The 14,676-nt window shown below is 43.1% G+C and overlaps 2 protein-coding genes across 6 annotated transcripts in view; both read left to right on the forward strand.

Annotated features, from left to right (window-relative positions):
- Positions 1-6,565, forward strand: part of COL4A3 (collagen type IV alpha 3 chain) — a 135,736-nt gene extending 129,171 nt beyond the window's left edge. The window contains exons 51-52 of the mRNA XM_084847141.1: positions 1,545-1,717; positions 2,713-6,565. Of these exons, the coding sequence (XP_084703267.1) occupies positions 1,545-1,717; positions 2,713-2,797 (258 nt within the window). The 3' untranslated portion in view covers positions 2,798-6,565. The remainder of the gene's footprint in view (positions 1-1,544; positions 1,718-2,712) is intronic.
- A 2,034-nt stretch (positions 6,566-8,599) lies between these two features.
- The window catches only part of MFF (mitochondrial fission factor), a 55,534-nt gene continuing 49,457 nt past the window's right edge, over positions 8,600-14,676 (forward strand). For 3 of the 5 annotated variants that reach the window (XM_084847143.1, XM_084847146.1, XM_084847150.1), the window contains exons 1-2: positions 8,600-8,721; positions 11,392-11,549. In XM_084847143.1, the coding sequence (XP_084703269.1) occupies positions 11,512-11,549 (38 nt within the window). In that variant the 5' untranslated portion in view covers positions 8,600-8,721; positions 11,392-11,511. The remainder of the gene's footprint in view (positions 8,722-11,391; positions 11,550-14,676) is intronic. The other 2 variants (XM_084847144.1, XM_084847147.1) reach the window with 1 other exon arrangement.

Raw genomic sequence — 14,676 nt, forward strand, 5'->3', positions numbered from 1 at the left:
AAAGCAAACTAGGGACTTGGTCAAATAACCTGGAACTTGGAAATAATCTGGAATATGGGTAGGCAAAGATCCAGAAAAGGCTGGAATTCCTGCAAGGAAGCTAGATGCTGAGTTGGCAGCCTAGGCTGCAGGAAAAGCTAGAGATACTCTGTTCCCTGGAAAAGATAGATGATCAGTGTCCTTGTATTTAAAACTGCCTTAGCCAGTCTGGAGGCTTCTTACTGCATGCATATCAAATAGTCTGATACTGGGAATCCCTGTTCCACTCTGGTACTGAAGCAAGTTCTACGTCCAGAGCCCTTGCCATCAGGAGAGATTCCTGCAGCACCAGTCCTTGAGGTTCTTGGTTCTACCTCTGATATTGGTTGGGGATATAATTTAGAAGAAATGAAATATAGTTCTGGGATTTACATATGTAATTGCAAGTCTGTTCTCATCAGCTGCAGGTTTTAGTTCACAGTTAAATGCCATCAGGCAGGGTCGTTGTTGTTGTTGTTGGGGATTTCCATATCAGCCAAGCCCATCAAGGGGAAAGGCTTGTATTCAGGAATAGTGTGGGTACTTGTCCTCAGGCTAATCAGATAGTCCAGCCAACACATTTGAAAGACTGGATTTTACAAATGTACAGGCTCCAGAACCCAACAGGAGAAAGTCTGGAGGAATATCAGTTGTTCGTGGATAGGGACTAACCGAAGAGATCCCCAGTGCTTGGAGGGACTATAAACATCCACTTGTCCAATGCCAGAAGAGGGCTGGCAACCAGAAGAGAAGTAGAAAAATCTTTAGTGAGGTCTGCAGATGGATTCAAAACATCACTGATAGAGGTTGTGCTAAACTCAGGGACAGATGCAGGCAATTATCAGTTCAAAATTTGGGAGAAGAGCACACTGATTAAAGTTTGATCTGGAACCTACAGATCTGCTATAGTAATGTGAGCATTTCATTAAATATGTTTTGTTTTCTATCAGCCTAAACAATATAACAGTAACAAAAGGAAATAAAAGATTATTTAAAACTGGCTCTTTTGAAATCAAGCTATTACAGTCCTAAATTAAAGGGATACTTTCTCCCTACCAAAACAATGAAGAATCTTGTGGCACATTTAAAACTAAAAAAAAATGTAATTGTATAAGCATTCGTTTAACAAATAAAATTTGTTAATAAAATTTGTTAAAGTGCCACAAAACTCTTCACAGCTACCCCTCTGGGAATTTCTTACTATAGTCTTTGCTGTCTTTGTACTGCTTATCATTGTTCTATCCAGGAAGAAGAGCTCTTCCAGGAATCAAGTAAGTGATACTTTAATGTAATCAAAATCCCAGTGTTTCTCTTAATTTGATGTTAGACACTAACATTACCAGTGACACTAGCAAATACTACCAGTTGCTATATAAAACTACCTTGTGGCAACTCTTTGTGGCTTCCATGCTCTGGGATAAATTAGCTCCAATACTAATACTCCAAACACAGGTTTTTAAGGGTATTTCTTCTCTGCAAAAAATTAACAGCAAACAGGTTTTCATGGAATACATTTATTGTTACAGTATACAGGAGCAGGCTCAGAAGCTTCTGGACAAGTGCTGGCATCGCCAGGGTCATGCTTAGAAAAATTTTATGCCATTCCATTTATTGAATGTCATGGCCGAGGGACATGCAATTATTACTCAAACTCCTACAGTTTCTGGCTGGCTTCACTAAATCCAAGAAGAATGTTCAGGTATGCTAATTTACGCTACTTTGTCAGTGAGCCACACAGATCCTTCCACCTATCACAGAATAGAACAGTTAACACTAAAGTGTTCTAGTACTAACAAAAACTCCATGAAAGCAGCAACTGCCCCATACCTATCAGTATTGAAGATAGATCCATCCATATGTATCTGTAAGAACACTGCCTCTTTCCCCATTCAACCCGGTGAATACCTGCATAAAATTACATGTATAGCTATGCTATACAGGGGGTTGGGGTAGTGGTACCAGCACAGGAGCACAAATTACACCTGTGTCAGGGCAGCCTTAGCACAAAGAGAGCAATTGTCCCTGTATGACAGTGTTCAGATTGATAATGTGGGATCCTATGAGCCACTGCTAGAATACAGCAACTCACAGAATTAGGCCATTAGTTTGGCCTCCTGTATATCTTCATTAACACGTAGTGTGCAGTACCCTTTAGCATAACGATTTCATTCTTTCTGATGTTGAATCCTGAGATTATTGATAATTGTCTTCCAACTAGATTTCATAGATGCTGATTGGGTCGGTGTTTTCCTTAATAACCCATTTCTGTGCATCCCATCATTTGACTGATAGGGCATTTTCATATATTGTTAATATTTATGTATAAGCTCATACACATTTATGCTTTGCTAACGGGAAAGTGTAAGGCAAAAGGAAGAGGGGCTGACCAAGGGCAAGATGGATGGATGATATTCTGGAGGTGACGGACTCGACCTTGGGGGAGCTGGGGGTGGCGACAGCTGACAGGAAGCTCTGGCGTGGGCTGGTCCATGAAGTCACGAAGAGTTGGAAGCGACTGAATGAATAAACAACAAACTGTCTGCCATTATGAGCTCCATTTAGGTCTGTTATGATTATTTGGTTATGACTGACTTCTACCTCTGTTTTAATCACTATTTATCAAACTAATTTTTAGAATAAGAAAGTTTCATTCTCTTCCAAACGGGTGATTATATTATATTCTTTCTTTTTAAGGAAACCATTACCCCAGACTGTGAAAGCTGGAGAACTGGAAAAAATAATCAGTCGCTGTCAAGTCTGCATGAGGAGACCCAACTAAACAAAACTGTCATTAGATAATTAGGCTCAAGTTTTGTGGCACAGCAAAAAACTAAACAACAAAAAGAGATTATATGAACTTGTAATTATGTGCCTCCACTAAAGCCAAACTGCATTTATAATATGAACTTGAAAATACCAGTGCTGTACTATCATGAAATGGTGCAATATTTTGACTATTTTGTTAAAATCCAAAGCACTTTCTTGAAATAGGTTGTTTGTATTTGCTGAACTACAAGGTTGCCACCTTCTGAACTCTGCCATTCCTGGGTCCATGTAAATTATGAATGAAGGTGTCACCTGTTAGTTTGTTTATTTTTTTATGTGAAAAGGCTACAGCTGTCACCTTTTGGCCTTGTGCTTTTCTAACTGCAAAATGGAGTAAACAGGGTAGCATTTGTTTACATAAGTGTTGTCAAAGCAGGTATTATTTAAGCTGAAGCACTGGCACTATAAAGAACTGAGTGCAGCATCAAAAAACTCTGCACAAAGCTTTTGAAATTTTCCCAAATGTATTCTATATTCACCACTGACCCTTCCTTTAGATAGGAAATGGAAATTGTAACATTCTTATCGCACTACAGTAGTGGTACTTCTTGACTAGCTGAAAGGTAACTTACAAGGTGAACGTGTTGGTTAGTTACCCTTAAAGTACAATAGGGATATGTTTGCATATTATTGGATCTTACTAACTGCAATAGGTCTTTGGTCCTGTATTATTGACCCTGTCTTGAAATATCAAAATCTTGAGAGATGTGATGGTTGCGGGGCTGGGGGCTGGCTCTCCCATGAGGAAGGGTGCCCAAAGAGCTGCCTGCCACCAGTGCAACTGCTCACATTTCCTCAGCTGCTGCCACCACCTGCCCACCAAAGAATGCCACTGTGCTCTCCTATATATGTTTACGCAAAAGTAAGTCTTATTAAGTTCAATGAGGCTTACTCAAAGGAAACTGAATATAAGACTGCAACCTTAATTCATTACCTGTTGCCTTTGGGTTGGATCCAGAATACTTCTTGCTTTACTCCCATTGAAATTAGTGAGACAAGTTCATCTTGACTAATTTAAGCATGAATAATCTAATATGGATCCAGCCAGTCTGCTGAAGCAAAACTGACTATGATAGGCTTAGCCTTTATCAAGTAGTAATCACCTCTAGGTAACCAGGTAAGGAAGCTTTCTGAACTAGAAAATAGTTGGTTTTCTTTCAGGCTCTAGATGACCACAAATAAATGATACGGTATGGATGGGCACTGGGCTAGTAAAATCTTTTATGGTCTAGTAGCTTTGTAGACTTTTTGACACGGCATCAAATTTAGATGAAATGTGATTTTCATGCAATAAATGCAAAAGCCTCCCATTTTCAACTCTATTCTATCATGTAAAATCTACATATTTAGGGTGCAATCCTATGGCCACTAGATAGCGGTGTGGATTGTCCCCAGGCTCCATGCTCAGATGAGCAGTGCAGAGTGGGGCAGAAGGGGGCATTCCCAGGATGGGGAGTGCAGAAGTGCTGGTACAACACTTCCTCTGCGTCATCCGGCCTCCCCACCCCATGCTCCAATGTCCTGCGGCTAGTCAGCCGAAATCGGCCGTCTAGCCGCAAATGCAGGGTGGGTGGAGTGCAAAGGAGATCCTTCTCCTGCCATGCATTGGATAGGCACTTTTGTCTGAGTTTGGAGGCGGCCACCTATGCTGATTGGATTGCTCCCTTAAAGTCTTGTAGACTTCACTGATTGCTGAAAATATCAGCTGAATTTAACCAGTTGTCTTCTAGAAAATCCCTCCACCAACACAGACAATCTTTCAATAGTTTCAAGTAGTAGTAACTGAGAAAAGATTTACATGGATCATTCAGTTTAAAAGGACTAACTGTTCATTCCTAACGATGTTGACTCAGAAATAAGTCCCACTGTGTTCAAGGAGGTTTGGTACCTAGTAACTGTGTTCAGAATTGCAGCCTTAGGCAAGTCATCCTGATCAGCAAGGGAGATAGAATCATAGAGTTGGAAAGGGCCATTTAGGACAGGGGTGGACAACTTCCAGAGGGCCATTTTCACTGCCTGGATTCCCAATGCAGGCTGCAGTCGGCAAGGTGCTGCAATATCCGCAGGATCCCCACCCCACCCCAAATGAAAAACAAAAAGGGCCAAAAATGCTAGTTTCCTGCTAAAATTTTGTAGCAAAACGCTCCATAGCACTACAGACTGCTACAATTGTTAAATTTTGCTTGTTTTCCATAGTGCTACCCAGTACCAAAAGGGCCAAATTTAGCTTGCAAACAAGCCACCACAGATGCCATTAAAAAAAAAAAAAGTTTTCTTTTTTAAATTGGGGGGCAGCAGGAGTTGGTAGAGGCCATAATGGGTGGCATGGCAGGAGCTGCATACAGACTGTGGGCCGTATATTGCCCACCCCTGATTTGGGCCATCAAGTTCAACACCCTGCTCAGTGCAGGAATTCAGTTTAAAGCATCCCTGACAAATGGCTGTCCAGTTTCTGCTTCAATACCTCCAGTGATGGAGAGCCCACCACTCTCTAAGCAATTGATTCCATTGTCTGACTGATCTGACCATTAGGAAGTTCTTCATATTTGTTCAACTCCAATCTGCTTTCCTGTGATATAAGCCCATTATTTTATGTCCTATAGACTTGGGTGACAGAGAACAAGTTGTGGCCCTCTACTTTGTGACAAACCTTTGGGTACTTGAAAGTGCTATGATATCCCCATTTCTCCCCTCAAGGCTAAACATACCCAGTTCCTTCAGTCTTTCCCCATAGGGCTAAGTTTCTAGTCCCTGATCATCTTTGTTGCCCTTGTCTGAACCCATTCCAGTTTATCCAAATCCTTCTTAAAGTGTGGTGTCCAGAATGGTATTTGAGGTGAGGTTTGACCAGATTCCTGTGCACAGCTGATGAAATATTTGTCTGCATCTGAACACATCCAGTTCCTATGAATTTGATGTATGAATCTGATGGGGGATGCACTTGCATATTCATCTAGGGCCACCAGTTGCACTAGTGTGCAATATGAAGTAAAAAAAAAAAGCTGGATCAGGGCCTTTATATTATAATTTATGTATGAAAGTGTAGTTCTGAATGTTTTATATTTATAGTGCACTTGAAAAATTACTGAAAATATTAAAGTTAACACTAAGGACACTCATTACTTTTGATACTTCCACAACTATCATCATTGCAACACTTAGCCATAAAAACACATCTCATTAATGTGCATATTTATGTAAATGTGTGATTCTAAATACAGAATATACAGTGAAATCCTATGCATGCTGACTCAGAAGTAAGTCCCACTGTGCTCAACAGGACTTACTCGCAGGCAAGTGTGTTTAGGACTGCAGCCTTAGAGATCTACTAAACTACACTTTCTTCTTATTACTAATATGTATTTTTGCAAGTAAATGTTTTCATTTAATTTACATTTTAATGCTTCCAATGGCTTTCTTTCATGGTGGACTTTTAAAAAACAATCCTATGCATATTTTCTCAGTAGTAAGTCCCACTGAGTTCTGTGGCGCTTACTCCCAAGTATGTGTCATAGGATTGCATCCATCATGATAACAATATTGCAAAACCATTCTGCTGCTGAGCCGGTAAATAGACACTTACTGTAGGGTTGCCAACCACAAAATCATTGCAGCATCACAAATCATTAAATTACATGGTGGAGCAGGAATATTTAATTTGCATTGCAAGCACATATACCAGTGCAAATGTTTACGCTCCAGTGGTAAATAAAATGTCCTCTGAGAGAGATTTTTGTATTATTGTCTTTCATATTTTAGAATTATACCCGTCGTAATTCATAGTCCTCTTGGTTGACTCATGCTATTGATAATAAGGCATGATCAAGTGCAGCATCTGTTTTGGTTATTTTTATTAGAACATGGAGAGGGAAGGCGGTAAAATTCCTGGGGCTCAGACATATACCTTAACATTAGCTATTGGATTAATAAAAAAAATCCAAGTTTGATAGATTTTTATCCCACCTTTCAGACAAAATTTACCAGGACAGCTTATGTGCAATAAAAATACATAATATAAGAACAATATAACAAACATTGAAAACAGCAGCTAAAGAAGCATAAACACCCATTGGCTGAGGGCTGAAAGGTCTTACATGGGCTGGGAAAATAAAAAAGGTATTGGCCCAAAGGATGACTATAGAAATTCCAGACAGCATTTCACATATGGAGCACTAGTACCTAGTGGGGCCATCAGGGCAGGACTTTGGGGGCAGACGTCTAAGGCTCCAGTCAACAGAATGAACAGGATGGCCCCAAATACAGCAGAGCTGGCTTACTATATTTTGAAGTGTAGTAAGCCATGTATTTGAAATACATGTTACCATCTGGGGGGTAGGGTGGGAGAGGTGGTACACCATAAGACCATTGTCCGGAGTCTTAACATTATCTCTAACTGCACCACTTCTGCCACCAAGAAGGCTTTCTCCCCAGTCACCACTTCTTGTACCTCACTTGATGGGGCACCGAGAGAAGAGCCTCTGAAGATAACCTCAGGGAACAGGCAGGCTAATATGGAGATAGACAATCCTAAAATAAGCACGTGCAGACTTCTGCATGTTGTAGGAGCTTCCCCAATCTCTCTCATGAGTAATGCAATGTACAGCATATCCAATAAAGTACAGAAAACCGATCAGAGAGAAAATCTATAAATTCACAACTGCATCAGAAGGAATGCATGCGTTTCACTAACCACAATGCAGGTTTCATGTGCATTTGTAGCTCTAGGCACCTCTAAATCAATTTATTTCAGTGGGCCGAGGTGTGCTTGTGCATAGGGACTGTTAAAGAGAAGGGCTCCAGGAAGAATCTGAAACACCATTATGTACTTTTGTTCCCCGATTACGAAGGAACCTGTGGGTTTCAACTAAGGCTGGAGACAAATCCAAGTAACTACTGGATTTTATACTTTCAAAAATGGAAAGATGTTATACTTGCAAAAATGATTTGTTTGTCTCAACAGTCCAAGGTATAGGTATAACCCGAAACCCGCATTACACAATCTGTTTAAGTCTACGACTCTTCATCCCAAATTAAGGGCGCAATCCTATACATGTTTAGACAGAGAAAAGCCCTACAGCTCCCAGCATGACCCAGCCAGTTGCAGGGCTTTTCTCTGTCTAAACTTGCATAGCATTGCGCCCTTAGGCTCTGATCGTGCAAACTTCAACATCAAATCTACCTTCCCCGCGTCATCCCCCCCCCCCCTTTTTATAACATCTTGCCTGATGAAGCGATCTGGAGATCTCGAAAGCTTGCCCACAATTTTGTGCATATTTGGTTGGTCCTAATAAAGGTACTGACTGGGTCTGAGAAACTGTCTTATGGGCCAGCACGGCTAACTTTGCTTTACCTGACTTTCTAGGTCTTGACAATCCCCGGGCGCCAATACCTGAGACATTCAAAACCCTTTTTGGTAGCAAGTTGGATCTGAGCATTATGTATCAACAACGAACCAACACTCCCTGAACAGATACAGGACTGGCCTCCGCTGCAGCAGGCGCTCTCCTCGCATAGGCCAACCTAGATAGATCGTCATGAGCAGAAGGAGAGGAATCTGTTTGGTTTTTCCTAAGCAGGCGGAAAAGAGCTGTGACCGTAGTAAAGATGGCCGCAGCGCCTTCAACCCCTGCCGACAAACTTTTTCCGCCCTTCTTCGGTCTCGCGACCTATCGCGTTGCGTTCCTCGCTGCCGAGTACGGCGGCTCAATGGGACAATTGGGGTCGTTTGTCTTTTTGTTTTCGCTTCATTCCTTCTGTTCCGGGGCTGTGTAGCTAAAGGTGCTCCGCGCTGCTTTGATGCCCCGCCGCTAACGGCCCCTGAAAGAGGGACGGAGTGGATCCCCGGGACCGGGCAGCCGTTTCCTCGCTGGCCTCAGGGTGAGAACAGAAGGGAGTGTTGGTTTGGGGCCTTCTTCTCCCCTCAGAACTTGCAGTGGGACGGACGTGGGGAGCTCCGAGGAAACCCCACACTGGCTTCCCGCCCCGAAGGCCAGAATTCAACCGAGTTTGCGCTTGGTATTTAGGGTTTCATATCCCCCGCCTGTGAACCTCGTTCCCCACAGACGCTGTTCCCGAGTTCCCTTCACCTCGTTGTCTCAGCTCCCTTCCCCCACTGCTACCGTTATTCTCCGTTATCCCCTCCCCCGCGTTTCCCTAGCTGTCGTCACTGTCCCGTCAACACCACCCCCACCCCTTTCGCCACTGGCTCACCACACCTTTCCCCTCTTTTTTTTTTTTGCCCGTAATTCTTCTGCCCCCGCCCTCGTTCTGCTGTTAGTGGAACCTCCATGTTCAAAGGCAGTGTGCCACTGAACCCCCTGTGCCAGCCAGTGGCGGAAGGAGGCCTGTCGTCTTCATGCCCTGCTAGTGGCCCTTCTGAGAGCATCTGGTTTGTCACAGTAAGAAACAAGATGATGGGCTAGATGGACTTCTGGTCTGGTCCATCGGGGCTCGTGTTCTTATGACTGCCTTGCTACGTATTGCGCTTCTTCTCCTTACTTAGGTTCTATGCACATCAGTGTTGGCTCCAGGTATTTGAGGGCTCTTGGGTAGGAGTCCCTCAATGGGCCCCCTCCCTCAGTGATTCTACCTTCTCCAGGCATTGTCATCAGCTGTTATTGCTCCTCATCCTCTTTCTCGTCTTTGCTGCCACTTGCTTGCTTGACGGCAGAGAACCAGTGAGCAAGCAGGCAATGGCATCTATTGCTCCCCTTCTCACCACCACCACTGCTGTCTGGCCCACAGCGAGAGACGGGTGAATAAGCAGGTTGTAATGGTGAAGAGGAGGAGGAATTCCAGGGGCTCTTTTTACTGCTGGGGTGTGGGCCCTTGGCAGGTGCCCAGCCATGCCTACCATTGACGCTGGCCCTGATTCACACAACAATTTCAAAGTGTCTCTCAGCCCGTGTTGAGCTGGATTTGTGAATACGTTGCCATGCTGGATAGAGAGGCACTCCACTGTCTGAATGCCTGGGTAATAACACTTGGCAGTGCTTCTGTGCCCAAAGCTGAATCCTACATTTATGCCAGCGGTTGCACTGGCTTGGCATAGGCTGATACGTTTGTGCAAGTGTTTTCCCATGTGCTAAAATGATCCTCTAAGTAGACTGTCACTGTTTTCTGCCTTCCTTGTTGCCCCTTTTGCCATAGAGTTGGCTCTCCTGATCCAATATGTTCTGCTTCTGACACCAGGTTGGTCTTCATTTACAGCAGACTTTCCTTTACAGGGCTGACATTTCTTATGTTTCCTATTGTGTCAACGTTTATTATAAGTCAAGCCACCCCCATTTCTCTGTGTGGACATTATTTGATTAGGTATATCCAGTCAACTTGGGTTGGAGAGATTATGTGCTACTTTAGCATGTTGAGTCCTCACCGTGCAGGCCACCTTTGAACAAACAATACGCCAGAATTCTGGAGAATTCGGGTTTTTCGTTCGTGAGTAGCATGCTCATGCACACTTCCTGATTGCTCTTGTTTGACTGCTCCCTTCAGTGGTAGCAATTAAACAAATCAGGAATGCACCAGCAAGAAAGAGACCAACCAGGACTCCTGGTTTGTTTACCTACTCCCACTGGTGGGAGGAGCTAGATGGGAGTGATCAGGCAGCATACATCAGTGTGCTGCTAGTGACTGATAAACCAGGATTCTCCAGAATTTTGGCTTGGTGTTTTGTGCAAATGCAGCCCTAGAAGAGCTTCTACGTAATACACACACACACACACACACACACATATATATATATATATATAGGTGTACAAGGCTTACAGGGATCCATTCAGATTCAGTAGGCTTCCTTCAGTGACTGCAGGGGTAGCCCTGCGTTGATAACCCTTACTATCAAAACCAATCGCAGGTGCCCCGTCTTTGCTATCCTCCCTGCACATTCTCTCTCCTTGACCATTCCATTCTGACTCTAAGGAATCTCAACATGAGGTTAGTCTCCTTAAGGAAGCGTACACATGTTGATGATAATGCCTTCACTGCTCCCACTTTTCTGTATGGTAGTCAGAATACTGACTTAGGTCTAACTGATCTCTCTTCCTGCAGTGGAATAAATGTAGTGCAGCTAACTGTATTCTGTGGTCCCAACTCCCACCACACTCACCTTTGCGTGATTTACAGTACACTACATATAGTACACTACATGCTTAAGTGGTCATGCTCTCTGTCTTATCCGTGGATCTGCTTCCCTTGCAGCCTAGGATCAAAGGAAGTACTGCCAAGTAATCTTTGCTTTGTCATTGTTATACTTAGGCATAGACACAATCTATTTTTGTTGAGGATAGTTTAATTATTTTGCAGATTTAGCGGCTGCCATCTGGCTGCATGTTTTGCTTCTTCAGGAACACCAATTGGGGACTTCAAAAGAAACGGCATTTGTGCATCCTAATAAGCATTTAGATATTTGAGAGTTATTTTGCATCTTCTTATCAAGTTCACATTACCGAATAGATAAATATAGAGTTTAAATGCCATAAGTAATAAATATTTAATTAAGTGATATGCCTAATGCTGCTCTCTGTTCTTTTCTTTTTCCCCTTACAGCTCGAAAAGCAGTTGTCATGCTGTCTTATGTACAAAAGTTCCACTGTTTAGGGATACTGTTATGTAAAGTAAACAGTGCTGCAGTGTAGTAATATTAAAACGTTGCAAGCAAACACCAAAATGAGCAAGAGAACAAGCAGTGACATTCCTTTAGGAAGGTTAGTGGAAGTTATAGAGTTAAACGTGTTCATAGTAGTAGTGGATGGACTCTCATTGTAGGTATTTTTATCTTGGTTCATTTTGATATTAATGTATTACATAAACTGCTGCCTGGCCTGACAGGATTCCTTATGTTTCTTCATAATTAAAATGTTGTTTGTTTATTTATTTATTACACATATATCCCACTTTTCTTTCATCACAGCTCAAGGAAGTATTCATAATGTTCCCAGGTAGTCTCCCGTTTTGGCACTGAGCAGGCCTAGATTTGGTTAGCTGCAACAATTTGCTTAGCTGCTTAACTCTTCAACAGGGTAGACCTCATGTGCCTTCTGACCTTGTTCTATTTTCAACATAAAATTTAGAGAGATTGTCTGCTGGTTCACATGTTCATTGTTATGACGAGAGAGCATGCTGTTGTTGTGAGGTTCATACCAGGAACTCTGGCTTGTCTCTCCCACAACAAGCCAGAGAAATAATCCAACAACAAACCATGGGTTGTGATGTGCAGACTGGGCCATTCTGTGAAACTAGGGTTAGACAACATCAGGTGGCTGGTAATCCATTTGTCTAAAAACCAGATCCCGGCAACTTAGAATGTTGACACTTTTCTGGCCATCAGGGTCGGTATCTAAAACATTTTTGATTCTGGCTCCCAAAATGAAATTTTATTGCATAAGAATTGATGTATACAGTCCAGTTCCCAGCATCCCCATTCTCTCATGTTGTGGTGTAACCAAAAATCAGAGCCTAGGCATCTAGGTGGGGGAGCAGGTGAAGGTGTGGTGCTATGTATATGCGAACAGACATAATTCTCTGGGCCAAGCTAGATGAGAACGACTTCTGAAAAGTAAATAGCAGGTGCAGAGGCCTCAGTTGGGACCCTGGTGTGTGTGTGTGTGGGGGGGATCAGTCTTTTCCCACTGCTGTAGTCCCAAACTGGATCCAACCCCCACCCCCTGTTATTTGCAAAGCCTCAATTGGTGCAAATGGGAACTTGCAGGGGGATTGACCTGCACCAATGTCATGGTGACAGTGGAGAAAGGCTTTCTCCATGGCAGGGTCCTGATTTTTCTATTTACTTTAAATAAGTCATTCACGCAATTGCTAATTGCATGAATGGTGTCTTACTAGTTTGCCCCTCAGTGGCTGCAGACAGCAGTTGCAAAGTTGTTGTTGTTGTTGTTCAGTCGTGTCCGACTCTTCGTGACCCCATGGACCATAGCACGCCAGGCCTTCCTGTCCTGCACTCTCTCCCGGAGTGTGCTCAAGTTCATATTCATTGCATCGGTGATGCTATCTAGCCATCTCATCCTCTGCCGTCCCCTTCTCCTTTTGCCTTCAGTCTTTCCCAGCATCAGGGTCTTTTCCAGAGAGTTTTCTCTTCGCATTAGGTGGCCAAAATATTTCAGCTTCAGTTTCAGTATCTGTCCTTCCAATGAGCACTCAGGGTTGATTTCCTTTAGTATGGAGTGATTTGACCTCCTTGCAGTCCAGGGGACTCGTAAGAGTCTTCTCCAGCACCACAGTTCGAAAGCATCAATTCTTCGGCGCTCAGCCTTCCTTATAGTCCAGCTCTCACAGCCATACATTACTACTGGGAAAACCATAGCTTTGATTAGACGGACCTTTGTCGGCAAGGTGATGTCTCTGCTTCTTACTATGCTGTCTAGGTTGGCCATAGCTTTCCTCCCAAGGAGCAAGCGTCTTTTAATTTCATGGCTACAGTCACCGGCTGCGGTGATCTTGGAGCCCAAGAAAGTAAAATCTGTCACTGCTTCCATTTCTTCCCCTTCTATATGCCAGGAAGGGATGGGGCCAGATGCCATGATCTTCGTTTTTTTAATGTTGAGTTTCAAACCAGCTTTTGCACTCTCCTCTTTCACCCTCAACAAGAGGCTCTTGAGATCCTCTTCGCTTTCTGCCATTAGGGTGGTATCGTCTGCATATCGGAGGTTGTTGATAATTCTCCCGGCAATCTTAATTCCGACCTGTGATTCATCCAACCTGGCGTTTCTCATGATGTACTCTGCATATAAGTTAAATAAGCAGGGTGACAATATGCAGCCTTGTCGTACTCCTTTCCCAATTTTGAACCAATCAGTTGTTCCATGTCTGGTTCTTACTGTTGCTTCTTGACCCTCGTACAGGTTTCTCAGGAGATGGGTAAGGTGGTCTGGTACTCCCATCACTTTAAGAATTTCCCACAGTTTGTTCTGATCCACACAATCAAAGGCTTTAGCGTAGTCAATGAAGCAGAAATAGACGTTTTTCTGGAATTCTCTTGCTTTCTCCATGATGCAGCGAATGTTGGCGATTTGATCTCTAGTTCCTCTGCCTCTTCGAAACCCAGCTTGTACTTCCGGTAGTTCTCGGTTCGCATACTGCTGAAGCCTAGCTTGTAGGATTTTGAGCATCACCTTGCTGGCATGTGAAATGAGCACAATTGTGCGGTACTTTGAACACTCTTTGGCGTTGCCCTTCTTTGGAATTGGAATGTAAACAGACCTTTTCCAGTCTTGCGGCCATTGTTGAGTGTTCCAAATTTGTTGGCACATTGAATGCAGCACTTTAACAGCATCACTTTTTAGGATTTTAAATAGCTCAGCTGGAATACTGTCATCTCCGCTGGCTTTGTTGTTAGTAATGCTTCCTAAGGCCCACTTGACTTCACTTTCTAGGATGTCCGGCTCAAGTTCAGTGACCGCACTATCATGGCTATCAGGGACATTCAGATCTTTCCTGTATAGTTCTTCTGTGTATTCTTTCCACCTCTTCTTAATCTCATCTGCTTCTATTAGGTCCCTGCCTTCTTTGTCCTTGATCATGCCTGTCTTTGCACAAAACGTTCCCTTGAGATCTCCGATTTTCTTGAAGAGATCTCTAGTCTTTCCCATTCTGTTGTTTTCCTCGATTTCTTTGCATTATTCATTTAAGAAGGCCTTCTTGTCTCTCCCTGCTATTCTCTGGAACTCTGCATTCAGTTGGATATATCTTCCCCTTTCTCCCTTGCTTTTCGCTTCCCTTCTTTAACTCCCCCACATAGTGTCTTATACTTCTGTACCTTTTCACCATGAGTGAATGATCTCCACTCTCATTTATATAAAGTGTTGCATTTGAGGATAC

This window comes from Heloderma suspectum, chromosome 3 (assembly GCF_057233095.1).
Source record: "Heloderma suspectum isolate Gila_16-S chromosome 3, 16-S_ref, whole genome shotgun sequence".
In the NCBI taxonomy this organism is placed as follows: domain Eukaryota; kingdom Metazoa; phylum Chordata; class Lepidosauria; order Squamata; family Helodermatidae; genus Heloderma; species Heloderma suspectum.